At 41.9% G+C, this 27,767-nt stretch overlaps 1 protein-coding gene across 1 annotated transcript; it reads right to left on the bottom strand.

Moving 5' to 3' along the window:
* Positions 1–2,017: 2,017 nt before the first annotated feature.
* Positions 2,018–27,482, bottom strand: TRAF6 (TNF receptor associated factor 6). Its single transcript, XM_064288263.1, has 7 exons — positions 27,293–27,482; positions 21,608–21,925; positions 17,295–17,445; positions 16,040–16,198; positions 14,552–14,623; positions 11,414–11,491; positions 2,018–9,643 (listed from the first exon to the last, which is right to left on the bottom strand). Exons 2-7 carry the CDS (start codon positions 21,901–21,903, stop codon positions 8,774–8,776), a joined length of 1,626 nt encoding a protein of 541 aa, XP_064144333.1. The 5' UTR covers positions 21,904–21,925; positions 27,293–27,482; the 3' UTR covers positions 2,018–8,773.
* Positions 27,483–27,767: the final 285 nt, after the last annotated feature.

Genomic DNA, 27,767 nt, shown 5'->3' with positions numbered 1-27,767 from the left:
TACCTTCTTTAAGCACTTTTGGTGTGGCTCCCTACTTTAGACAGCCTTGGGTTAAGTCACTAGTTAGTGGGAAATGAACTTGGGATTCAAGAAAGAGGCTACACATTGGCCAACTACTTTTTATCAATCTCTGCAGGCAATCAGGATAGAGCAACAAGTGGGAAAGTGGGGAAGGATGGGAAAGAGTATTTTTCAGGATTTGGGAATCTACTTTTCAGTGTGGCTTATTATTTAGCTTTCAGACACATCAATTCTACAAAGATCAGACTCATTTTTCTATTAAAATGTACAAATCCCTACTCAGGCCAAGCAAAAATTATTGTGATTCCCTGACAGGGTTACAATTGTCACTTTATAAAATAATCCTGCTCCTGCGAGTCCCAGTACAAAAGGTAATTTCAAAAATATGACAATAGTACAACAGATATCTACAAGAATGGACTAGAAGTAAGGTAAGTGTCAAAGCCAACCCAGAATAAAAAAAAAAAAAAATTTTTTTTTTTTTTTGAGGTAAACAAACCAAAAAAAAAAAAATTTTTTTTTTTTTTTTTGTTATTGCTTATTCGGAGGTCAAAACAGTATTTCACTTTTGGAGCTTCAATTAAAAAATCAAGGTGGCGTTTTTAAAGCACTTAAATGTTTTCCCAGCTTTTCCAACAATAACAAACATACCACTTAGAGAAGTTAAGGAGTCCCTGGGTGGTGCAAACAGAAAGGCTGAAGGTTGGAGTCCACCCAGAGGACCCTGAGAAGTGCCTGGTGATCTACTTCTGAAAAATCGCCATTTTCTTGAAAAGCCTATGGAGGACATTTCTAGTGACACACATGCGGTTGCCACGAGTTGAAATCCACTCCACGGCGACTGGTTTTTGGGGAATTTAAGAGTCTGTTTTAAGAAACCCAGGGTTTATCCATAGAGAGTTACCTAAAAATGTCTTTAGTAGCTCCACAATGGAGGCAGCCATTACTTAAAAACATTCAAGGAACTCGCTAACTAAGGAGAGGGCAGGACAGCTGCAGCCCTGCAATAAGAGAGAACAGAGGCTTCTGGTTCATTTGTTGGGAATAAGTACACGCTGTTTCCTGATTTCACAATTTGTATTTTCCTGTTTTTCTCATTGAGCCTAAGGTGGTTGTGGAAACGTTCCTCTCTCTTTAGGCCTAATTTTATTTCAGAAAATGCGGTCTTAAAGGCCACAGGATGGAAACCATGGCCTAAACCAAAGGCTAGATTTATCCACATGTACCATTTCCTGAAGGAGCAAGATATTCTGTTTACTGAAGTGAAAACTCGTGCCTGGAATTAATGCTTGGAATTGCTCTTTCCAGGGAATAGAGTGACTTATACAGTCCTCCAAATAGAACAAAGATAAAGTAAAAATCAAAGGATTCTAGTTATTAGTAAAAAAAAAAAAACAACTTGGAACATAGCTTATTTTTTAATATACATTTTTCATTTTAATGAGTTTCTTTTTTGTAAAGACATTGGTGCAATATACAGCCTAATAAGGGGCTATCGACAATAGAGGGGAAGGGGTAAGCATATCAGTCCGGCATTTGTTTTCTTCTAAATTGATATTCAATAAGATGCCATTCAAGGAACACTGTTTTGGTTGTATCCCTGCAGTGCCTTGGTGAGATAAATATGAGTCCACACTGGTAAGCTGGATTTAGAAGGAATCAGCCACATTGTTCTGCTAAATGGCATACAGAGCCTCTCCTTATCCTCAGTCAACCCAGCGACTCACTGTATTTACCATCTGAGGCTCAGCTGCCAGGAGGAGCAGGGACTGTCTTGTGGGTTGTGCCTGGCGATGCTGGGGAGGAGGGTGGAGAGGTGAGCTGAACAGAATCTGAGGAATTCCTTTAACCCCTCCCTCAGTATAACCTGCTCTTAAAACTGTAACACTGATTTTCAGCCTTTCTGGGGTTAATGTGGGAAACCCTGGTGGCGCAGTAGTTGAGTGCTACAGCTGCTAACCAAAAGGCTGCAGTTCAAATCCACCAGGCGTTGTTGGAAACTCTATGGGGCAGCTCTACTCTGTCCTCTAGGGTCACTCTGAGTTGGAATCAACTCCATGGCAACCAGTTTTCTTTTGGTTTGGGGTTAGTGTCCCTCCTTCCCACATCTCTTTGTTTGCGCCCTTTCCTGAAGCACATAGAGTGAAACCTGGGAGAGCGGCACTGCCTTGTTTTTCCGGGTCTCGCCAGTTTTCTGCCTTTGACAGGGTGCAGTCTTACCACTTTTATCTCTTTTTAGTGGAAAATATTTGAGTTTTCCTCCTCTGACAGGTTTCCGCCTTACAGAGGTTCTGGCTTTCGCAGGTTTTACTGTACTTTCAGAGTCCAGACGGACTAGAAAAATCACTGACAAATTCCATGGCAGTAGTAAACGCTAAGCAACAGCAGGTTTTTTGATAAGACACTTTGACCGCTGAATGCGCTTCAGTTTTTCAAAGTCAGATTTCCTTCCATAGCTTGTCAGGCAGTTACAGAATTATAAGCAGCCTCACTGGATTCGTACAGCATCTTTCTTGATAGATCCCAGCATTAATAAATGTGACCCATTATTTAATGATATTTAAATTTCAATGTCTGGTTCCCACTTTACAGGTAGATAAACGGACACACAGACCCAAGAGAAATGATTTGTCCGTGGTCAGTCCGGAGTAGAATCTAAGCCTCTTGGTTCCTAACTTAGTGGTTTATATGCCAAATCACACTGCCTCTTCTGCTGTCTGCAAACATAATCCTGGAACCCTGTCTAAACAAAATGGGTCCAAATTTACTCTCACCCAGAAAAATTAATTTGGTAATTTACCAAATGTGAAAACAACAGTAGAATATTCTGCACAATTGATCAAGGACTTCAATTTATTATATAAAAAAAAAACCCTTCAGGCAAAATAAGATTAAAATTCAGCATAACAGATTTATGAAAGTTTAAACTAGCTGAAAGTGTGGACTACAATTCCAATTAAAATGTAAAATGCCACAAGTTTCCAAAAAGAGTTTAAGATAACGCTATTAAAGCTGTTCAACTATCTTTGCAGTGAGATTTTTCAAGAGAAACCAAATTGGAAAATTCTACTAAATTTCCTAATAAAGTGCTAGGGGAAAAAAGCAAAGAAAGTAACATTTATGCCTTATCACCTAAAGTTTACATGACAAATGACCAGATATTGGTCAGCTTTAATCATTGCTTTTACTAAATGTTCATTATTAAATATTGGAGTGCCTACTCTGTGCTAGGAGTCCAGGGTGGTGCAAACAGTTAAGCGCTCAACTACTAACCAAAAGGTTGATGGTTCTAACCCACCCAGGGGTGCCTTGGATGAACGGCCTGGCCATCTGCTTCTGAAAGGTCACAGCCTTAAAAACTCTACGGGCCACAGTTCTACTCTGCAACACATTGGGTCACCGTGAGTCAGAAATGAACTCTGCAGCAACTGGCTTGGTCCAAACCCAAACCAAACCAAACCCACTGCCGTCGAGTTGATTCTTACTCATAGCGACCCTGTAGGACAGAGTAGAACTGCCCCCTAGAATTTCCAAGGAACACCTGGCAGATTTAACTGCTGACCTCTTGGTTAGCAGCCGTAGCACTTCACCACTATGCCACCAGGGTTTTCGGCTTGGTCTAAGTAGAGGGAATTCAGCAGCGAACAAAACAGTGTCCCTGACTTTAGAATTTGTATTCTCCTGGGGCTAGCATATAAGAGAACCATTGTTACCTGCTTCTGAGACCACTGACTGCATTTCCTTCTCAGAATACAAATACGTCCTTCTTTCCACTAGAGTCCCTGAGTGGTGCAAACAGTTAATGCCCTCGATCAGCAAAAGGTTTGCAGTTTGAGTTCACCCAGAGGCACCTCAGAAAAAAGGTCTGGCAATCTACTTCTGAAAAATCAGCCATTGAAAACCCTATGGAGCACAGTTCTACTCTGATGCACATAGGGTCTTTATGAGTCAGAATCAACTCAGGGGCAACTGGTTACTGACTGGTTCTTTCCATGGGCATTTTAGCTTTTACTCCAAAATCTCCACAGGAGAATGTCGGGGTAAATTCAGTTATAGTCAGCAGAGGAAGGAAGGTCTAACGAGAGAAGGCGCCCCCTTTCAGAGAAAATTCCTTGGAAGCAGCATTGCACCGCACTGTGTTTTGGTGCCCTTCCAGGAGTGGAAACGTACCTACATTCAGAGCTCAAGCCTGAGAACGCAGAGGAGCACACCCTGCCTCCGCTCTTGTCCTAAAGGCCCTTCTAAGACAGCACTTTGTGAGAGAAAATGGAGTACCCCATCTCCTCATTCCACAAAATGTTTTCCCCATCTGGCATTATTTTTCAGAATTTTTTAAGAGCCCAAGTTTTCTGGAAAACAAGCTTAAGACATTAACCATGTAGGTGACAATCAGTGAGACAACTAGGCAGCTCCTGGCAAGTGTTTGTCTCTAACGGAAAGTGAAGGCTGTAACGTAGTGTTGGAAACTGCAGAGAACCATCCGCTCCGATTTCCTTGGCTGGTCTGTCTGGATACTGGGAATTAGGAAGCTCCAACTCTATTCTATGAACACAATAGCCACAACTGTGAAAGTGACAGTCTATCATGTGAAATTGGGAAATTAAAAAAAAGTATTTAAAAAGAAAAATACAAATGACTATTTGTTGCCTTTTTTTTTTCATTTCCTTGAAGTCCCTGGGTAGTTCAAATAGTTAATGTGATCGGCTGCTAACTGAAAGGTTAGAGGTTTAAGTCTACCCGGAGGTGGACGGCAAGTGGAAGAAAGGCCTGCTGCTCTACTTCTGAAAAATCTGCCATTGGAAACTCTGTAAATGACAGTTCTACTCTGCACGTATGCGTTCACCATGAGTCGCAACCGAATCGACAGCAACTGGTTTGGGTTCTTGGTTTTCATTTCCTTAAGGCGTTGCACTGCTTCGGTTCTATGGAGCCTAAAGCAAAGTCAGTTCTGACTCATAGTGACCCCACAGGACAGAGGAGTACTGCCCACAGGGTTTCCAAGGCTGTCATCTTTACAGAGGCTGTGCTACATCTTTCTCCCATGGACTGGCTTTTGGTTAGCAAGTGGGTGCTTAACCACTGTGCCACCAGGACTCTTTTTTCTATGGCACTAGGCATTCTAAAGGAGACCTAATGGTATTTTATATAAAATAATGAGCAGTATTTAATTGAGGCAAGACAAGAGTAGCAGGAACTGAAAAGTACTTCAAAGTCTTAAGTTAGAAACGCCTCTAATTATTAAAAATGGTTTCTGGCCATCAGAGATTTGAGGATTCCCTGGATGAAGCAATGACAGAGAACCGCTCCTCTGTAAAAAGAATGTGTTCTCTTTACATGCATAATTTACTAGCACACTCACTGCTTATCTAAGACTGGTATAGCCTGGCATAGCCTCAGATGAACTGGTAGGAACACAGTAATAGAGAACATGATTTTATACTTGCCACAAAAATGAACTGCTAGGGAAGGTCATCTAACTCTCTATATTAGACCCTCATTAGCTAGGAGGAAAAATGCCATCTTTTAGTCTAATCTTTTCCTACTATTTATCCTCAGAATAGAAGCTGAATTGTACTACAGTATAGCCAGAAACTGTCGTTGCTGTAACTCCAAAGCATAGCACTGAACTACTGAACTACAGATCCACTTCCTGTTTGCAAATAATAAAATATGAGTTGCAAGTTTCATCCAACATTGGATTGGGCAACTCTGGGAAAAGAGGAAAAAAAAAAAGTATATATATGTTTAAGTTTAGATATGTTCTAGAATGATGCCAGAAGACGAATATGTTAACAAGTGGTTAATAAAACATACACAGCCCAGTTACTTGTGGGCCAAGAGGGAGAAACTAGCTTTCCAGGTTAAGAGTTGATTCTGAGTTGAAGTCTTTTCAAAAATTTCCTATTTGCAATGACCACATGACCAGTACTTCTACTCTATAGTCATAACAAATGAGCAGCATAAAATGACTGCTTTATTGCAAAATGCCAAAAGTTGGGGGTTAAAAAAAATTGCTCATTTGAATTAAGACAGGGCTCCACTGATTTGATAGACAGTACATTGAACACTAATAGTCAGCAAAGTTAAAGCAATTTTCCATTGACAAAATCCTTTAAGAAATATTGTCAACATTTTGCTGGTTAGAACTTAATTTCTTAAAACAGAGTTTTACAGTCGGAGGGGACCTCTACCTAGGTGAAGGCAGGCAAACAACAATTTCTGTGTGGGTTACAGTACTCCTTAATAGAAAAAAACATCACCAAGGCAGGAAATGACTTTTCTTAGTACCTAATGTACTTTTAATAGAAATTAGACCAGGAAGCTTTTAATATTTCCTTTTTTGGGGGGGTTGAATGTTTTGTGGCAACATTTTTTTAATCCATCTGGATTGTAACAGGTTCACAGATACTTGTTAGTGAAGCCTGTCTCCTGAGGTGCCTCTCTGTGGATTCAAACTGCCAATCTTTCAGGTAGTAGTCAAATGCTTAGCTGTTTGTGCCACCCAGGGACCCCCCACCCCTTTTTTCTTTTTTGCTTATTATAGGACATATAAAAAAAAGAAAAAAGTCATAAAATAAGTCATCAAAAATTCTATAACCCAGGATAATCACAATTAATAGGATATTTCCTTCAGGCTTTTTATATGCACATACAAAAATAATTACCACTTTATTTCTTCCTAAATTTTATTCGTTGGTTGTTAAGAATATACACACTGAAACATATACAAATTCAACAATTTCTACATGTACAATTTAGTGACACTGATTACATACTTCCAGTTGTGTAATCATTCTCACCCTCCTTTTCGTAACATAAACTCACTGTCCCCAAGGTTCCTATCATTTTTGAAGCTGCTGTTGTCAACTTGATCCCATATAGATAGTTCTTAAAAGAGCATAATGCTCAAGGCAGACCTTTTTTACTAGTGAAGCTAAACTACCGTTCAGTTTTTGGATGACTTCAGGGGCCCTGTTGACTTTTTCAATGAAAGCTGACAATTACTTATTCATTAACAAACAATCACAGAACAGCAGCCCAGCGGGTGGTACTGCAGTGATTTTCAGGAGTTAGCAGGAAAGCATCGTAGCTAAGGGACACAAACTGCCAGGATATGAACCGGGACCTTGCCATGAACCTGTGGTACAGAAGGTGGCGCAGGCCTTTACTTTCACTCTACAACATAAACCCATCAGGGCAGAACCCTAAATGTGGGGTGGGGATGGAGAGAAAAGTAAATGGGAAGGTCAAGGAGACACTTGCTGGGTCTGCCTGGAACCTGAGCCCAGGCTCCCCTCCAGAGCCAACAAGGTCTCTCAGGTTCCTCTTGAAATGAAGGCTCATCTTGAACACCGGTCAGGGGGTTCTCATGTGGCCTTTCTGGAGATAAAATATGGTCTCCTACACCAGATGACAGCAGAGTATGTGTGTGGGGTGGCGGGGCGGGGGTCGGGTCCTGATACTGGTTGTGGGACTCCCTGAGATCCAGATTCCACCCAAATATTTACTACCTATCAGTCTTTAACAAATACACAATGGCACAAAAGTTACCTCTTCCTATTGGGGATGTTGAGCCACTTGAATACATTCCACAGGAACCTCCTCAGAGGCTGCTGCAAATTGCTGAACCGAAGCCACCTACTCAACCTGTCATCATATAATCGCTATGACTTCGGATCTTCGTTTGGTGACCTCTCAGGTATCTCCAAGGACCTCCCAAGTGTTAAGACATCTGTTCTCAGGAAATCAATTTTGTCCCATTTAATTGAATTAAATCAGAGGGTGCTGAAAAGGGCTGAAAATTTCTGCCTCACATAGCTTCTGTCACCACCAACCAGATGCCACATTGGTTGACTACTTTTTATGTTGGTGACTGTGTGTGCTTCTCCTTGCCATATAAGCATTTAGTGACAGAAAACATATGCAGGATAGCAGAGCTCAGCCTACAATGAGTAGACAAAAAGGGACACAGGGCACAGCAACTAGCAGCTGGTATCCACACAGTTCTTGGCATTATGAACTCTGGAGAAGGTGCTACTTAGGGCCTCAAGGACGGTATGTAACCAAGGCAGAGTGAAACATTTAAATAGTATTGTTCAACAGACAACACATTGGCACTAAATAAGTAAGGTTATATTTAGGGTTTCAACTAATCCCTGAATATCCTTATTAATACCCTGGGAAAAAGAGAGGGTGATGAGAACTTAAGCTTTCCAAAGATTATGGCTCGAATCCTTTGAAATCTACAGGTGACCAAAGAAAATGAGCACTCAGTATTTAATAACCTTTCTGGCACCAGAATAAGGTGTAGTGATTCTCAAGTTTAATATATTACATGTAATACTATAAAAATAAGACTGAAGTTTTACAAAAGTCCTTATCATTTTAGGAGGAGGAAGGTTTAAGCTTTAGTTTTTTTTTTTCCACTCTTGACTCTGGGCTTTTTGACAATAAAATACAATGAACCACAGCCCATGGAAGTACAACAAAGAGGTATACTAATTGATAAAATAGCTGCAACATGCCAGAGGCACTTCAGGTATGTTTTTTGCAAGCCATAAAGCATGCAGGGTCCTGGGAAAAACGTTTCAGAGATTTGTAACAGGGAGAAGTGGTGACGTCTCTAAAAGCATTCATTGGTGGGTATTAGATCTTTCCCATTCTATTTTTTGTTTGTGCATTATCACTGAGAACAGGGCAAGGAAAGGCACTGCTCTCTCCAGACAGTCTTTTTTAAACAAAGGAGGGGATGCTATACCCCTGCATCAGTACTTCGTGGCTGAAAGGCCTCCCTCCGAAGGCTACCCATGTCGAAGCGGCTATAGACCTCACAGCGCACTAGTAAGGTATCATCCTTAACGAAGGTTCTTTGTCTTAGCGCTTCTAGGTGCATAAAAGTTACATAGCCAAACCCCTTTGGGTTCCGTGGGATTGTGGGTCGCTGGAAGGCAAGCAGCTCTGGTTTGGTATCCATGATCTCTTCGTGGTTTTGCCTTACAGGTGTTTCGGACTGATCTAGAATTGCAAGGCGTATTGTACCCTGGAAGGGCCAGGGCAGGTGGCTGTCATACTCTCCTTGCATTGTGTGGACAAAGAGGGAGATGTAGTTTGCACAGCGCTGGGCATTTGGCAGCTGAATGTGCAGGCGCAAGCACATCTTATAGCCGGGTTTGCCAGTGTAGAATCCGGGGCTGTGAATGACAACGGGTTTCTCCTCTTCTTGGCATTTCAAGTGCATCCCAAAGTTGCCAATCTTCCAGATGTAAATCCCATTGCACTCCTGTGCTTCTATTTCAGCAATTCTGTCCTCAAGGGTTCGAATGGTTCGTTTGAGCTCACCTACGTACATGCTCTGAGTTTCCATTTTAGCAGTCAGCTCCCGGATTTGATGGTCTTGTCTGACGAGGCGACCTTCTAACTGCTGAATGGTTTCTTGGAAGTTCTGGACCTCTGGGTGACATCCGGAGGACACTCGGGACAGAGAGGCAGAATCATACGGAAGCATGTCACACTGAGGCCTGGGAGTTAAAGCAAGGCTTAAATTCTGAACCGCCTGGGCCAACATTCTCATGTGCGACTGGGTGTTCTCTTGCAGGTGGCGTGCCAAGTGATTCCTCTGCATCTACAAATAAGCACAAGCCTTAGGTTGGGAATAATTACTGTGCAAACAAGGGAAGGGATCTGGCCAGGCCAAATAAAGGGTTTCCACATAACATCACCACTTTCCCCAACCTCCTAGACCCTTCCTCTACCCTCATCAGACTGTCAAGCCAATGAGATGATCCCTCTTAATTCACTGAGAAACTGAGGCTATCTGATGAGTATTCTGTTTTCACTCAGATACCGCCCCCGCCCCCCACGCCTATAAAAGTATCAGTATCTACATCCGTCTTCTCCTCTAAGAGATAACACTCCTCTTGTCCAGGACTGACATATTTCCTGTGCTCTAAATGGTACCCATCCCTTGTAACACCTCAGGTTTTACTAAACCCACTGCCATTGAGTCGATTCAGATCCTTCTCTGGTGAATACCATTTTCTTTCTCTTCCTTTCGTAGCCAAGAGTAGTCTACCTGCACTGTCCCCGATTCCTCATTTATTATGCAAATCTGTTGCAAACTGGAATCTTTCCTGACTCTATACATTCTTTGGTGATCAGCAGCCTCCTAATTCTTACATGAAAAGGATCCATGATTTAACAATTTTATTACAAAAGCAACTCAGGTACACAACAGAAAAATAGAAAAGAGAGATGATCAAGAAGAAAATAAGGTGCTCCTTATCTCACCTAACTGCATTAACATTCTACTTCCTTCGCATCTTTTTCTATGTACACGGGATACATAATTTTCCCACAAAATGTAATCATACTCTAGACCATTTTACTTTTTAAATTATTAACTGTATGTTTACTGTAAAGTCAGAAAAAAATATAATGGAAAAAGTAAGGTGTAGTCACACTCACCACTTGAAATGACCTAACATTGATCTCAGATATTTGATTTGATTCACTAGTCTTGGAACAACCTTTGCAGACCTTGACAACACTTTCTCCTTGCCTGGTTTCAATATTTCTAATACTCTTCACTCATGGCTCCTTTCCTTGGTCTAGTTCTCTTTCTTGTATACACTCACTCTACATGACCTCAGTCACAGCTTAAGTTATCACCATGAGTTAACGGCCTCCCAAAATCATTGCTCTGAGTCCCAACCTCCCTTCCGAGTTTAAGACCACATATACAACGCATGTGAGCCATCTCCACCTGAGTCTTCCACAGCTGGGGAAGCTCGCACCTGCAACTCAACACCGTCCACAATGAATTCACTTTTTTCCACCTCCACCTCCAACTAGTTCCTCTTCCAGAAACCAAGAGTCATTCTAGATGCTTCCCTCTCCTTCAGCCATCGTATCTGTGTAGTCACAGGGTCCCCTCCTAAATATGCAATGACTCCTAGATCTCTAGCATCACTGTTAGCACCATAATTCATGCTGTCCTCATTTTGGGCTTTGGTATTTCAACAGGTTCAGGGACTGTCAGCCCTAACCCCACCCCATATCTTCTACCCTGCTGCCAGAGTGAATAAGATAAAACCACTCATAGTTACCAAAACCACCATGCTTTCTCTCTCGCCTGTCTTCCCTCCCTTGCCTTCTTGGACAACTTTTTCATCTGTCAAGTCTCAGCCCACATATCCTGTTCTGTCCAGTCGGCCTGACTGCTGTAGGAACTGCTAAGTGTGCCTCTGCTTCTGTTCACAGCGCCCACATCTAACTCAATTATATACTTCATCATGCTGTTTGCTAAGTGTTCACATCCCTGCTGGTATTCTCCATTAACGCATACAACAGAAAGTCTCCATCCATATTTGAGAAGGAAAAGAAAAACCCTTACCTTTTCATGGCAACCGAAAGTACTGAATGTACATGGAATTGGGGCCGTAGGACAGTCTAGATCATAATGATTGGGCATCTGAAAACCAAAACAAAGGCTGAAAAATGTTTCCCTGCATATCATGTTCTAGTTTGACGAGCTTAGACTTAAATAAAAATTGACATTTCATTTACAACTACTTGGTAAGCACACATACTATCTATAGCCACTTCTGTGCCACAACAGCAGAGCTGAGTAGCTGTGACAGAAACCAGATAGCCCACAAAGACTATTTACTTTCAAAAGTCACAGAGAAAGGAAATGTCAACACCTTGCAGCATCCCCCACCCCCAAATCACTACTGAAAACTCATTCAGAAAATGAATTTGTTCCTATTGCTGAGAGCTGGCAACCTCTAGCGGAGTTGGAGAGAAAATGCACCTTCTGACCACAACTGGAAACTCAACTGGGACTCTTGCTGGGTGTTTGAGGCGATTAAATAAGGAACAGTAAACTGCAGGAGCCCTGGTGGCGCAGTGGTTAAGAACTAGGCTGTTAACCAAAAGGTCGGCAGTTCAAATCCACCAGCCACTCCTTGGAAACCCTAAGAGGCAGTTCTACTCTGTCCTACTGGGTCACTATGAGTTGGAATCGACTCAGCTGCGATGGGTTTGGTTTTTTTGGTTAGTCAACTGCATACCCCAAAGTCACTGACTGTACCTACTAGTCCCCTCGTGTCCACCTTTCCTAAATCTTCTTACCTATCTGTTAACCTGAGTGTGAGTGGGAGAGGAGGCAGGCCTCAGATATTACAAGGTGCTGCAAGCACATCAATAAAAGCTCTAAAGGCAAGGAAGTCTCAGGCTTTGATGTGGGGAATCTAAAACAATTCTTTAAGGTGAGCTCCATTACACAGAATTACATTCTTTGAAAGTGGTGCCAAATTCCCTTTAGAAATTTAGTTCAACAAAACCAAAAACCCGTTGCCGTAGAGTCAATTCCGACTCATAGCGACCCTATAGGACAGAGTATAACTGCCCCATCTGGTTTCCAAGGAGTGCCTGGTGGATTCGAACTGCTGACCTTTTGGTTAGCAGCCATAGCTCTTAGCCACTATGCTACCAGGGTTTCCAGTTCGGCAACAGTCATAGAAATTCCAAGCAGAACGAACTTAGAGACCATTTAAGCCAGTTGTACAAGAGAAAACTCATTATTGCAACAGGGGAGAGGAAAATTCTTTTATAAAGGATCACACAGTAAATATTTTGGCTTTGTGGGCCATATGGTCACTGTCCCAAGTGCTTAAGTCCACCACTGGGGTGCAGAAGCAGCCATGCACAATACATAAGTACACGGGCATGGCTGTATTCTACTTAAAAAAAAAAAAAAAACAGGTGAAATTCATGTCACATAGAATTAATCACGTTAAACTGAACGATTCAGTGGCATTTAGTACATTCACGGTGTTACGCAACCACCACCTCTATCTAGTTCCAAAACATTTCCATCGCCCCAGAGTAAAACCCGTTACCCATTAAGTAGTTTCTCCCCACTCTCCCCAGTCCAGTCCCTGGCAACCACCGATCTCTGTTCCGTCTGTGTGGATTTATGTATTCTGGATTATTTCACACAAATGAAATTATACAATGTGTGACCGTTTATGTCCAGCTTCTCTCAGTTAGCATATTGTTTTGGAGGTACATCCATATTGTAGCATGTATGATGACTTCACTACTTCATTTTTTTTTTTTCCCCAGTGGCTAATAATATTCCACTGTGTAGGGACCACAATTTATTTACCCATTCTTCTGTTGATGAGACATTTGGACCATTTCCACCTTGGCTAATGTGAACAGTGCTGCTATGAACCTAAACTCAGAAGGTAAGCTGGGACTCCAAGTAATGATTTGAGGAAGCCATTAACTCGTGGTGGTAATTTAAGCTGATTCAGATCAAAAGGAGTGAGTGTAGACAGGAAAGAGCTGAGTATACACACTATGTACATGTGCTTGTGTAAGCCCCTGCTCTCAATTCTTTTAGGTATAGATCTAGGAATGGAAATGTAAAATTCAATAAAATTGTATTTACAGAAAAAAGCGGCAGGCTAGAGGTGGTTAGGGGCCACAGTTTCCTGACTCTGATCTAGAATATCAAGTCTCTTTCTGGAGATAAGACAGGAAGTTAGTGGCAAAGCCAGGATCAAAACCTAGGTCTTCAGACTCTCAGCCTAGAGTTTTTTTCCTACACTAAATCTTATTTCTGCTGGGTTTTAAATACACTGCATGATTTGTTAAAATATTACAAAAGAGAAAAAAAGAAAAGTGGGGAGCTGGAACTTCATGAGGAAAAAGGCGTTTAACACCTTCAAACTAAGGTTTTGTTTGCTGGAAAAAAAACTAAGGGACTCTAACAGACAGATGGAAAAGTTGAGTCGAGCGACACGTTTTGCTTGCTTCTACTTATTAAGGTAATCAATAATGATCTGTGGGCTTGCAAATTTCAAGTGTGTATAAATATTTAGTGACTAATTTTCATATTTTGTGGGTGACCTCCCCGAATGTCACAAGATAGCCACCAGGTGGAATTTTCCTTTCTCTACTGATAATCAAAATGTATAGTGTGCTATTACAATCCTACTTGTGATGATGCTCAACCAGTGCCCTACAGGACAACTGAGCAGAAGGTCTATGCATTCCAGAACTCTCAAACCTGCCAACATATGACAGGGGCTACAGATAACATTCTACTATTGAACAGACTTTTCTTCTATTGCATGGCTACTCTTCTGCTCGTCTCTGGACACCTGAGCCTCATTTCACAATGTGTAAACATGTACTTCCTAAGTTTTTTTCCTTAAATGGGGATCCTTACTTTCACTTTTTACCTTCTTCAGTTGGAACTTACATGAATATACATAAACGTAGAGATTGTTAGTTAATGACTTAGGAGTTGTAAATACTTAAAAAGGGCTCTTTTGTTCTTTCTCAAAGTATTTTTCCATTTACATTAAAAATTTCCACACAGTCCTAACACTTTTTCAATCTATATTCATTTTACCTTACTGATTTAAATTTTCAATTGAAAAAAAAAAAAAAAAAAAAACCTCACTTCTTTAAGCTATTTATAGAAATAATGATTTATGAAAGAGAATCATCATACCTGTTCTCTGATGAGCATGGTATTGCAGTATTCACAGATGACATTTGCCAAAGGACAGTTCTGGTCATGGATCTAAATTTTATGGGAGAAATGTAAGAGCATGAGATAATCCGAAGAAGTAAAATAACCATCTTCTATAAATAAGTGAAAGCTTTTCACTATGAAGAAATTAAGGACATCAATTTGTGTAAAGCAAAGATGTGAGAATACTATATAAAGGTTAGTTTCCTTTGCCGGTGTAGTAACAAGATTTAACCAGCCTTCCATCTCTTTAAAAGAGCATCATACTATGCAAATGAGAATATTCTAAATCATTTCCTTCCCAGCTGAGGCAGAGCATCTATGACAGCGTAGTCTGGAGGCCACCGTCTGCCAATACTATAGTTCTCCAAAGGCACTCTTGTTCCAAAAATTTCCAGCAGCAGCACAATGACTTAATTGGAACCGTTGTCAGGAGGGTTGAAGAACAGAAGTATCACGAGGGTGTGAGGCTTTGGTGCCCAGTTCTCATATGCCCCAGGTTTTCTATACCACAATGGCTTCAGTTTAGCTGATCTGCTAAGCAATAGTTCACCTCGGAAGTCAAGTTCCTGTCATTTACTGAAGTTTAGGAAGGGCATGCCAACTTACTCTAATTATTTTCTCAGACTTCCTTACATCTTGAGCAAGTCAGCTGATTTTTTTTTTTATCTTATGAAGTTATTGAAAATAAAAATTTGATCCCATGGCAAAGTAGGGAAAATTATCAATATAAATTTATAAGGACACATCCAAGCAGTGGTTATAAAAGAATATAACTTATATGTAAGTGATACTAGTACAGAGGACACAAAATGGGGATTTAGGGACTAGGAGCTCCATGCTAGACAAGGGAAGCACAGTATTAATTTAAAATTATGTAACTTTATCTCAACGTCTGAATGAAAAACTGTTCTATCAGAGCGATGCTGTCAGGCCCCATAAAATTTGTTAAAAATAAACGTTTTAACTGAAGTATTACATGCATACAGAAATGTGCACACATTATAAGCATAGAGCTCGATGAGTTATCACAAAGGGAACACACTTCGTAGAGTTTATTTTACCCTCTGTAAGTTTTGATGACCCATTCTCTTTTTCAAAATAATTCTAAGTAAGTTTTATTCAGTAATTATTCTACTTATCGGTCTTCAATCCAAGACTGGTCATTAAAATTGCATGTAGGAAACTAGACCAGCATATGCCTTTCCTAGTAGCTTTTGTTACCTGCAGATCTACAAGAGTAGTAAGGAGTATTACAATGTTTTCTAAGAAAGGCAAGCAAATATAAATCCTACACCGATTTACTGAACCTTCTTTCCCTCTTAAAAATCGATTTTCCTAAAATTGATAATGTTGTCTCAGAGTTGGAGTAACAGCCTCTGATACTACTGATCCCCTCAAATATTTACTCCTTTAAAAGAAAGCATTTAGAAGTATTGGAATTAACAAATCCAAGTGAGTACATGCCTCTTTATCTTCAAATGCCATTAATATAGCACAGTTCACACAGGAAACCTGCCTCCTTGGACACTCCTTGAGAACGTGAATATTAAGATGGCATTTTTGGAAGGGACGTTGGCATTGGGGACAATCCATAAGAGCAAACTCACAATGTGCTTGATGATCCTGTAAGAAAGAAAAAATAATTAATTTCTGCCAACGCTGAAGACATCTCCTGAACATAACCTCTTTTAAGAATATTCTCTTTTATAGACTTGGCTGAGTACGCAGCACACAGCAATTCACAATGTGAAGGCCTTCATAAATTCTTTCAAATAATCACTGTGATTTCGAAGTTTATACAAAGAATGTGAATTCTCAAGTCCATGCAGCCCATCAGGAAGAGAGAGTTGGGAAGAAGTCACATTTCTTGACTATCAATTTAGTAGTGTGCCGAAAGGGCCACTCCTTCACAACGATCTAAGAGGACAAGTTGCAAATTTGTCCTGAACATTTAACTTCAAGTAGAGTATTAACAATATTTAATTCCTGGTTGATAATCACCAAAGTAAGAATTGATTTATCTGATTTGAAAGCAAACTCTTTTATTATCTCATTGCTTCTGGTAAATCTCAAGCTATGGGAGGACTCCATTTAGTTAATAATAAAAAGCACAATTTAGAAAAACAGAGGAAAAAAAATATAATAGGGCTCCTGAGATGATAGCTTCATAGGAATTATTACTTCTTTCAAAAGGAATTTATAGGATTAAAATGTAGCACTTAAAACACTCTTCCTCAGTTTTACTGAAGATAATGCTTATCCCCCAAAACTTGTAGAACACCGATTTTGTTTTTTGTATCACTAGGGCAAAGCCAGAGTTAAATGAAACAAGTGATTTCTGGTTTCTACTTATATTTATACTCAATAATCAAAGGGTTAGCACTCATTTGGCAAGCATTTATTAACCAATTAATATATGGTGTTGTTGTTAGGTGCTGTCAAGTCGATTCTGACTCATGGCGACCTCACATGTGCAGAACAGCACTGCTCCAGAGGGTTTTCAAGGCTGTGGCCTTTTGGAAGCAGATGGCCAGGACTTTCTTCCAAGGCGCCTCTGGGTGGGTTCGAGACGCCAACCTTTCAGCTAGTAGTCAAGTGCCTAATGGTATGTGCCACCCAGGGACTAGGTACTGTCAAATTACAGATGAAGACAGCAAAGTCCTTATCCTCTAGGAACTGCCCAGTATACATGGTAATGGTAGGAAAACAGCTGTAATACCTCTAGATGCCTCAGCTCCATCTTGTGCAAACAACCTGCATTTGGACACTTCACCTTCAGAGAAAGAATCTCTCGTTTTGCAAAATTATCAGGAAATAGTTGATTCTCCAGCAGTATTTCATTGTCAACTGGACATTTGTGACCTGCATCCCTAAAAGAAAGAAATAAGATAGGTATATTTAGTTGTTTTAAGTAAACATTTACCTTAGAAAATTCGAACAACTTTAATTCATCACATATAAATCCTCCGTTTATTATTTCCTATGGAAGAATAATTTAACACATTATATTGACTAATATCACCAAAATAAAATGTCCACAAAAGAAGTGAGTACAATTAGCACTATACTTGGTTACCTATCCAAAGTTATGGGATTTTTAGATTGTGGAACAGATTCCAACCCCAAAAAAGAAAAAGAAATTGAACGAAATAATATTTGATTATTAAAAAATGAAATGAAAGTTGCTGTTGCTGGCTGCTGCCCAGGTGGCCCCTATTCATGGCAACCCCATGCACCGCAGAAAGAAATGCTGCCTGGTCCTATGCCATCCCCACGCCCGGCTGCAGACTGGACTGCTGAGATCCACAGGGTTTTCACTGGCCGATTTTTGGAAGCAGATCACTAGGCCTTTCTTGCCAGCCCATCTCAGTCCAGAAGCTCCGCAGAAAGCTGCTCAGCATCACGGCAACACGGACGCCTCCACTGACAGACAGGTGGTGGCTGCGCCTGAGGTGCACTGGTCAGGAATTGAACCCAGGTCTCCCGCGTGGAAGGCCAGAGTTCTACCACTGAGCCACTGCTGGGCCCCCTAAATGAAAGTTAAGGGTGGGAATTGTGGCAGTCTGGTTGGCCTCTGTTCTGTCAACAGCCATACGATATACTTGTAAGATGAAACCACATATGCTGTTCAAAACACTTATAACGTCTATAGCATATTGTTAGGAAACCCCGGTGACCTAGTGGTTAAAAGCTACGGCTGCTAAAGGTTAGCAGCTCAGATCTATCAGGCGCTCCTTGGGAACTCTATGGGGCAGTTCTACTCTGTCCTATAGGGTCCCTACGAGTCGGAATCAACTTGACAGCAATGGGTTTGGTATAGTGTACGGTTCAGTCATAAGTAAGAATTCCAACCAATTATCAATAGCCTTCATGAGGCCATGTTTTAAGGGTTTCTCTGAAACAGTCACTATGTACCCTGTGACTCACGGACAACAAAAGAGGTTCCCTTTATTTGCATGTCTAGGATGCTAAGTCACAGGGAGTTAAAGGAGCTCTTTGTCTTGCCTCAAGGGTTTATTCCACCTTATATGGGAAAAACCATTCACAGGAAGTTTGGGTGTCTGTCATTCCTCTCTACCTTTTTCAGATGTCTCAATCTTCACTCATAAAACATGGGCCATCAGGTAGGCTACAAGAGCAGTTATCATTCACTCAAACATCTACTGAGCACCTCCCATGGGGGAGCCCACAGTGCTAGTAGCTGCTGTGATAGGTAAAAAGGGGAGTGAAAAATGGGCTCTGCTCTCAAATGGCTTATCACTTGGAAAGGTGAGACAGACAGTCTCTACAGGGCCTTTCTCAGACTGCATAATGATACGCTGTCAGATATCGACAATTTTCTGAAAAGAAGAGAAAGCCATAAACAAATTTATTGAAATATGTACCTAAAGGCTAAACCATGCAAGTCTAAGAGAAAATAAGAAGAGCCTTAGAAAGTAAGCTGAAAGCCATTGTCCACAGCATTAGGAATCGCTGCAAAAGAAGATAGAATTGGCTGGAGGTGAACTGTGACCCCGGAATGACCGTAACTGATGAGAAGTCCCACAGCAGCTCCCTTAAGAACATTAGAGCCAAAGCCAGTGGTCATTTCTAGCTTAAAGGGAGACAGAAAAAAAGCCTCAGACTTCCTTCTGTGGGTTTTACTTCCCTTTTAGACCACTGTCCTACTATTCTCATGAGTGCCTTGCTTTAAAAAAACTACTGAAGATTAGCTATCTTCCTGGGCACAGGTGACACATGGAAAAACACTGTACATCTCTGGCGACAGAAAAACCAAACATCCATAATATGGTGCCATTTTGACCAAACCCATTAACCTGTTGCCGTCCAGTCGATTCCAACTCACGGTGACCCTTTAGGACAGAGCAGGACTGCCCCATAGGGTTTCCAAGGAGCAGCTGGTGGATTTGAACTGCCAGCCTTTTGGTTAGCAGCTGAGCTCTTAACCACTGCACCAAAAAAAAAAAAAAAAAATAGAATTCATTATAAACAGAAAAAACAGCTGAGCTGCAACACTGCTTTTATGTGTGCCCTAAATCAGTGGTCCTCCACCAGGGATGATTTTGCCTAGGGGACATCTGGCAATGTCTGGAGCCATTTTTGGTTGTCATAACAGAGGTGAGGGGTAGTGGTGCTACCGGGCAGCCGTCAGGGATATCCTACCATGCATAGGACGGTCTCTCACAATAAAGAATTATCCAGCCTCAAATGTTAATAGCGCCAAGGCTGAGAAACCCGACCCGAAACAGACCTCTTTCATTCATCACTGGGTAACACGCTTTCCCCCTCAACATTGAAACGAGACATGCTCCCTTGTAATTTAAATTATGCCAAGCATGGATATAATTACCCTAAATTCAAGTTTTATAGAGAAGTTAATACCAAAGTTTAGAGATTCAAAACTTACTAAGATCAATGAACAGCCGGAGATGGACTTAACCTACTTAAGAATGAGTCCATCAATGTGATTAGAAGCTTATTAAAGAACGTAAAATTCCCTTCTCTTCTTTTTTCCCCCCCTATATAGAACTTCTTAGTCAGCTAAGAACATTCCTTTCTGAGTTATTTCTACCTCTGAATTCCTTTCTACCTCTGTCTTGGAAGAAGTTCAACCAGAACGCTCCTTAGAAGCAAGGATGGTGAGACCACGTCTCACATACTTTGGCCCTGTTACTAGGACGGACCAGCCCCTGGAGAAGGACATCATGCTTGGTAAAGTGGAGGATCAGGGAAAAAGAGGAAGGCCCTCCATGAGACAGACTGACACAGTGGCTAAAACAACAGACTCAAGCACAACAACAAATGTGAGGATGGAGCAGGACCGGGCAGTGTTTCATCCTGTTGTACACAGGGTCACTATGAGTTGGAACTGACTCAAAGGCACCTAACAACAAGAACCTCTGAATTACAGTAAAATGTATCTCTTTCTTAGGAGATGAATTTGAACCATCTGTGGAAATCCCATGTATGTTCATTCAGGTAAAGCAACTGATTTACTGAGCACCTACTATGTGTCAGGCACTGTTCCCAGCGCTTGGGAAATATTAAGGAATAAAACAGACCTGAACCCCTGCTCTCCAGAAGCTTATCTCCCAATGGAACGAGCAGACAATAACCACACAAATTATCGGATGCCTTAAGAAGTAAAAAGTGCTAAGGAAAAAAGAAGAGTTTGCCAAGGGAGATGAGGAACATTGTGGGGAGACTGGAGGTATGCTGTAGTATGAACAGGGTAGCCTGGGAGAAGGTGAGGTCTGGGCCACACTTAAGGGAGTTAAGAGAGTCAGCTAAGCAGTTAAGCTGTAGCAGGGGTATTCCAAGCAGAGAGAAAAACTTAAGTCAAGGCCCCAAGGCAGGAGCACACTGGCTGGCATGTTCAAGGAATGAATGGAGTAGAGAGGAGGTCAGGAAACTAATTAGGGGCCAGTCATGCAGGACCCTACTAGGACTTTGGCTTTTACACCCTGATGACCCACTGCAGTGCTTTCGACAGAGGTAACACGGCCTCATTTCCTTTGCCAGGTTTAGTCTGGCCGTGGAATTGTGAACAGAGTGGAGGAAGATAAGAGCAGAAGCAGGGACCCTGTTAGAAGACTAGAACCATAATCCAGGTGAGAGCTGATGGTGGTTTGCAAAAGGGTGGTAGCAGGGGAGGCAGTAAGAAGGCATCAGATTTTGTATATTACGACAGCAGAGCCAGCAAGCGATATTTTCTTAAAAAAAACAAAAAAACACTGGTTATTTTACTGTAATTTCACAGTAAAATGATGATGACAGAGTTCGACATGATTAGAGATCAGAATAACTGATCACTTAGAGTAAGCTTTTGTTTGTTATATGATTGAAATGATCATGTTCTAGTAAAATCATCCTTTAAGGTACATTTATTTTATATTATTTTCTTAAAGCACAGAAGAAATTCACCCCCTAGTCTACAGTGCAACTATTTTAAGGGGAAGGATCTACTTACTGACGAATGTTCTCTGTACTAGCTTCTGTCACAGGACACCATTCTTTCTCATGCTCACATACCTTATCGATTTGGTGATGCAGGCTTTGCAGAATCTGTGGCCACATGGTGTTTGCACTGCTTCCCGCAATGCCATCAGACAGATGGGGCATTCATACTTGCTTTCCAGGGGTGGGTCAAACTCCACATCATACCCCTGGATCTCTTCCATAAAGGAACTGGAGAGGTTCCCTGTGCTGGCTGTCCCACTCACACTGTCATCTTTGGTTGTGGCACTACAGGAGCTGGCCATGGCAGCACAACAGTCACCGTCAGGCTGGCTGGATCCACAGCTGTTTTCACAGTTTAGCAGACTCATAGTAACTTGGTTATCAATTGCTCTGAAAAAATAATAAGGAAAAAAAATGCCTTAACACACATTTGTTGTTGTTAGCTGCCTTCAAGTCGATCCCAACTCTTGGTGACCCCATGTGTGCAGAGTAAAACTGCCCCATAGGGTTTTCAAGGCTGTGACCTTTTGGAAGCACATCACCAGGCCTGTCTTCCGAAGCACCTCTGGGTAGGTTCGAACCGCCAAGCTTTTGGTTAATAGGCAGGTGTTTAACTACTTACGCCACCCATCAACTAAAAGATAGACTGTATAAATAAGCTATATCCATATAAGCTATAATCTATGTAATACCTATAATAATTTTATAAATAAAATAGCTCATCTGTACAACCTGTTAGCTGATGGCTATATACATTAGCTGTGTCAACGTTATTTACAGAAAACTTTTAAAGTTTTTTGAGCTTTAGTTGTTATAAGTACTATTTTATAGTAAGTTACCTGATTCTCACCTTCAATAATTTATAACATATACCATCCTCTGTGCAAAGCACCTGGAACACACAAAGAAGCCTGGGTTGCTTAAGGAGTTTATGGTCTAACAGAAAGAATATAAGGTTAAGAAAAGCACTTCAATTACAATATTCACCTATATCATAATTATGTGTTTAAATGAGTTTAGTTTTTGTTTTCATACCCTTAGTACCCAGCACAAGGTCTTTCACGTGAGACCACCAGTTGCCTTTGAGTCTATCCGACTCATGGGGACCTCATGTGTGTCAGAGTAGAACTGTATTCTGTTGTGTTTTCAATCGCTGATTTTTCTGAAGCAGACTGCCAGGCCTTTCTTCTGAGGCGCCTCCGGGTGTCACGGAACCCCCAACCTTTTGGTAAGCAGTGAGCACATTAACTGTTTGCACCATCCAGGGACTCCCTTTCACATGAGAGGTGTTCATGAAGCACTGGCTGAAGAACTCAATCATGTTGCTGAAATTCCTTCAAGCATTCTGAACTGAAGAAAACAGTACAACAAGAAGGGCAGTGCTGGACCGGGCGTCAGGTGATCATGTGCCTCTGTCAGACGTGTGGTTTGGGGCAAGTTTCTCCTTCTCGATCTAAAATTCGGTATGTACTTCCAAATGCTTAGTGTGGGAATTTTTATTATGTGGAAAGAATGGAGTAGAAAAAGTATATTTTTATATCCTCCTGCCTTTCATTCCAGTCAAGTGACTATGTTTCATTATTAACGACTGGAAAAACAAGCGAGGTTTCATCTGCCTATGGAAAACGACTACTTTCATGGGTAGAGGGGATGCCTTCAGATACTACACCATTATGGTATTTACCAGGGGAAAGTTAATGCCTGAATGCAATTCAGAAATCCCTAATAGGAGCCACATACAGTTCTGTAAATAAAATGTAAGCTCCTCAGTCAATATGGTAGACTATTATCCCCCAGCCTATTTCATTTTAATGAAGAGGCCTTGCTGCTAACCTACCAAATAGAGGGTTAAGACAGTAGTCCTCTTCTTTTTACCACTGCAAATACCTTTTATTTCTCCCCCAGAAGATTTTATCTCAGTACCGTTTACTGAGAGAGGCAGTACTGTGAAGTAGTTGTGGAATCGGATAATGTGAATTTGACTCCTTTCTCCAGTACTTGCTGTGTGACCTGGGCAAGTTAGATGACCTTGCTGTGCTTCACTTTCCTCCTCTGTAAAACGGGGCTAACGACAGAATCCACCTCAGAATTACTGAAAGGATTAAATGTCTTAATATGCACAAAGCACTTAGAACTGTGCCTGGCATTAGAGTTATTATTACATGCAGCTTTACGTATTATGGCATTTAATAGTTTTATTGTCCCCATTTTACAGAAGTGGAAACTACGAAGCATAGAAAGGTTATGTAACCAGGATCACCCAACTAATAATTAACAGAGCTGGGATCAGAACTCTAGTCTATCTGACCCCGGAGCCTGTGCGCCCTGTACTATGCTATGTTTGTCTCTTTGTGTTTTGACGGATCTATTAAGCTGCACTTAAATTTTATTTCCCTTTATTTTTACTACACTAGACAAAGCTGCTGACCACCGTTTCTATTAAACGTTGAGTTGTTTGGCGTTACTATGCTGGGATGATAGAATTCCCAAGAATCAGCAAAGAAACTTGGTGTTTTATTTATTTAGTATTGATACAATATTTTTAAAAAGTTTAAATTAGCTCCCAAAGCCTTGTTATTGCTAATTTGGACTCCGAGGGATGACTCATTACAGGTGAGAGGAAGGAAGGTCACGGCCAGACAGCAGGCCAACGGCAGAACTAGTCATTACACCTGCTCCTTAGGTGGGTAATAAGGCTCCCGTTACATCCTTCAGATCTGAAGACAGATGGTACACTAGGGGTTATGTCCTTTGTTATTTTTCTTTGCATACACATTTGTGTCCACTTTACTTCCTTAGGTGACTTTCCCAGAAGTACAACTGTTGAGTCAAAGGGTATGTACCTTCTTACGGTTCTTGAAAGGTAATGCTGGTTTCATCCAGTACGTATCAAAGGCTTTCTGAAGTCCATTCTCACAAGCACAGTATATACAAGAGGGCCCACTTCGTATGCCCTGGACAACACTACGTATATTTTATCTTTTAAATCTGACCATTTTATTTTAAGTGAACTTGCTTTTGAGAAATTAATATTTATTTTCTTGTACAGCATATATCAAAGTGCTACCCAGAAGACAATGGCAAAAGTTACTGAGCTAAGTCTACTTTTTCTGCTCAGAGGGCTATTTTAAAATCCAACTTACTGGATATTCTACAGCTGCCCTCTTCCAGTCCAGTTCAAAAGACTTGAAGGCTTTCAGAGGCAAAGAGACCTTTTATATTTTATAGCCAATGTGTTCCTAAGAAACTTGTCTAATGAGTTATAATTCCTTAAAAGGAATTCCACTGCAAGTATGCAGCTGAAAGACATAAAAATGAGTGCACTTAAAAATCAAGATGCCTTCCATTTTCATCCTACTTTGTCATATTTTAAGAAGCAATGCAGAAGTTCTATATCCTTCAAAATAAACTGCCAGTCACCTTCTAAGTGTATAATATGAGTCTACTGCAAAGAGAAAATTAAGCTAAAAACGGTATTTTCAGTGCCATTCAGTATTTTTATGTCTACTCTCTTTGGCAAGTTGAAACATTTTTTCCCCCTTACTTTTAGGGGACTGCAATAACTTTACGTGAAGACTGCTTTCCTAATTAAGTACAAGGATGAGCTATTTAATTAACAGTAATAGAAGAGCAAAAAGTACTTTGAGTCAGCTACAGAAGTGCGTAGAAGATGGGCTGTCATCCGCGCAGAAAATACGAAGAGACTGGCTGGATTCTTTTGAGTATCCTACTATGCCACATGGTGGCTTCATGACATGCTACAAAAGCAGACTTAGGCTATAACTGACTTCACACAAGATAAATTAAATGACAGTATGTGTTCTTACCTTTAAAATGAGGGTTTGTTAAAGTCCTCTTTCTACTCTAACATTCAGATTTTACGTGCTTCTCTATATGTATTCATAGAAGGGATGAAACAAATTCTCAATCTTCCCGTACCTTGCAGACTAAGAGCTTCTCGACTGCAACTCCTTGTGTATAATCGTGAATCTAGTCTGGCAAGCGCTGCCTTAATTAAATATTGTGGGATGTAATAACTGCCAACTTATTTTGACTGCAAAATGAAAGTCAAAAATAGCCCTGTCATAAGTCATGGCTTAAATTCACCCATTAGTATCTGGGTATAAATAATCTACAGAGCCTGCTGTGGGATTTTGCTGGGGTGGGAAGAGTAAGGTAATGCACACAGATCAGCAGATGTTAACACAACCAATGTGTCAAGCTAAAGAAATCAACAAGTTAGGTCTTGAAATAGTCAATTTTAAGTCAACTGAAACTCACACATGGCTAAACATATAACTCATCTACAACAAAGCTACGTAAAACACAATACCAGAAATTACCTTTAATTTGCTACTAGCTTTAGAAACAGGAACGATTTACCAATTCCTTAAAATTTATTCCTAAGATACAAAGACTCGCAAACGTGTGCAAACAGAATATTTAATTATGGGGCCTTAATTCTGAATCCCGAGCATTGGCGGTTTAGTGGTTAAGAACTCAGCTGCTAATCAAAAGGTTGGCAGTCGGGATCCGCCTGCTGCTCCTTGGAAGCCGTACCAGGCAGTTCTATTCTGTCCTACTGGGTCGCTGTGTGTCGCAATTGACACAACGGCAAAAGTTTTTTTTTTTTAAATTTAGAATCCAAGGAATTCAAGCAGCATTCCCCCTCCTAGACACTATTTGATCTCCTTCAGGGGGCAAGGATCTGAACTTCTTTCAAAGTGATCCAAGAGGCCAAAACTGTATGAGTATCATATACTTACACTCATCACAGAAACGACCTCCATTTACAACTCTGAAATACTGTGATGTACCCTGCGCACGCAGGTTGAAAGTCTGATGGGATTCTTGTGCCCATCACATGAGCAACAAAGTGCCTGAAAGACATTTCTTCCTTGAGTCACAAGAGGCCACTGACCTTACTCCCCTCCCCCAACTCAATCAGAAAAGCCGCTTCTATCTTCTCCAGTAACCACAGGAGAACGGATTAAATGCAAGTGACCAGGTTCCCAAGGAGGGCACTTGGCATTTCCTTCCAAGTTTTTCTCGTTTCCGTACGTGTGCAGCGGAACATTTAGTTATCTGCTTTCCCCAGAAAAGAAACATGCAAAATTAATATTCCTCCAAGCTACTAATACTTTAGGTGCTTTCTGTTCACATTCAAGACGGTCCTAACTCTCAGCTGGAGTTCCCCCAGAGCCAAATATTAGGAACAGCTTTAGCAAACCGACGTCTGGAACAATCGCTAGAGAAGTACCGAGCGCAGGGGCGGGGAGGAAAAATATTCGTGTCATTTGAAACTTTTTTTTTTTTTTTAATTTGCTGCCTGGGACTTCTATCGAGTTCAACAGGGAACTCAAAAATAACCTTCCCATGATAGCGACAGAGGGAGTCGGTGGGAACCTGAAAGGGGTTTTCTTAAAAGCTGGCAAAAGCTCTCCAGGACTGGAAAGCCCAGGAGGCGGCTGGGGTGGGGGAGGCAGGGCTGGGGAAGCTGGGCTCCGGGCTCCGTCCTGGGAGTGGAGAGAGCGGGAGGGAGTGGTCCGCCCGGGGAGCAGGGGCCAGCGGACAGGGGGCTGAGCCCCCGCCTGTACGCAGAGAAAGTCAGGGCGACTCCTCTAAGCTGTGGGAAGCAAAGCGAGCAAGGGCGGCGTCCCCAGCCTACTGGAAGCCAGGGACAGGGAGCAGCGAGCGTCCTGACCCTGTGGAAGCGAGGCCGCGGCCGCCGGGAGTAGGCGTCCGAAGGAGACTCACCGCTTACGTCGCTGGGCCGCCGACCAAGGAAGGCAGGGCTCGACCAGGCCGCCCGGCTCCGCTCAGTCAAGGCGCTGGGAGACTACGGCACGGCGCTCCCAGCCGGGGCGGCCCGGACGCCAATCTCCGGGCCCCGAAGACACAGCCACCGCGACCCGGGAAGCCCGGAGCCGAAGCCCGAGCCCGAGCCCGAGCCCGCGCCCGCGCCCGAGCAGCGGCCACCCCTGCTTCCGCCTTCTCTGCTGGCTGGGCCTGTCGAGATCGGGGGTGGGGGGGCAGCGAGCAGACAACAAGACGAGACGGCGGAGCAGGGCGTGCGCGCCCCCGGGCGGCGGTCCTCCACGCGCGCCAAGGCTACGGCGCAGAGCCAGCTGTCAATCCCGCTCTCTGGTTGGGCTTCCCTCGGTCTCTGGTGTCCTACCTGGGAATTCCTTACGCCGCAATCAGAACTGGAGCGTATCGTGTGTGCTCAGCG

Source organism: Loxodonta africana, chromosome 7 (assembly GCF_030014295.1).
Source record: "Loxodonta africana isolate mLoxAfr1 chromosome 7, mLoxAfr1.hap2, whole genome shotgun sequence".
Lineage (NCBI taxonomy): Eukaryota > Metazoa > Chordata > Mammalia > Proboscidea > Elephantidae > Loxodonta > Loxodonta africana.
The sequence above is the reverse complement of the archived record's forward strand: the minus strand, read 5'-3'. Positions and strand labels throughout refer to the sequence as shown.

Bases quoted from the DNA above. Each gene is read 5' to 3' on its own strand.
- TRAF6 (XM_064288263.1), bottom strand. From the start codon at position 21,903: ATGAGTCTGCTAAACTGTGAAAACAGCTGTGGATCCAGCCAGCCTGAC. The intron at 14,624-16,039 runs GCATGTACTCAC...CATAAAATTTAG, and splicing joins TGGCATTTGAAGATAAAGAG to ATCCATGACCAGAACTGTCC. The intron at 9,644-11,413 runs GTAAGGGTTTTT...GCTTATTTGTAG, and splicing joins CTTTCGGTTGCCATGAAAAG to ATGCAGAGGAATCACTTGGC.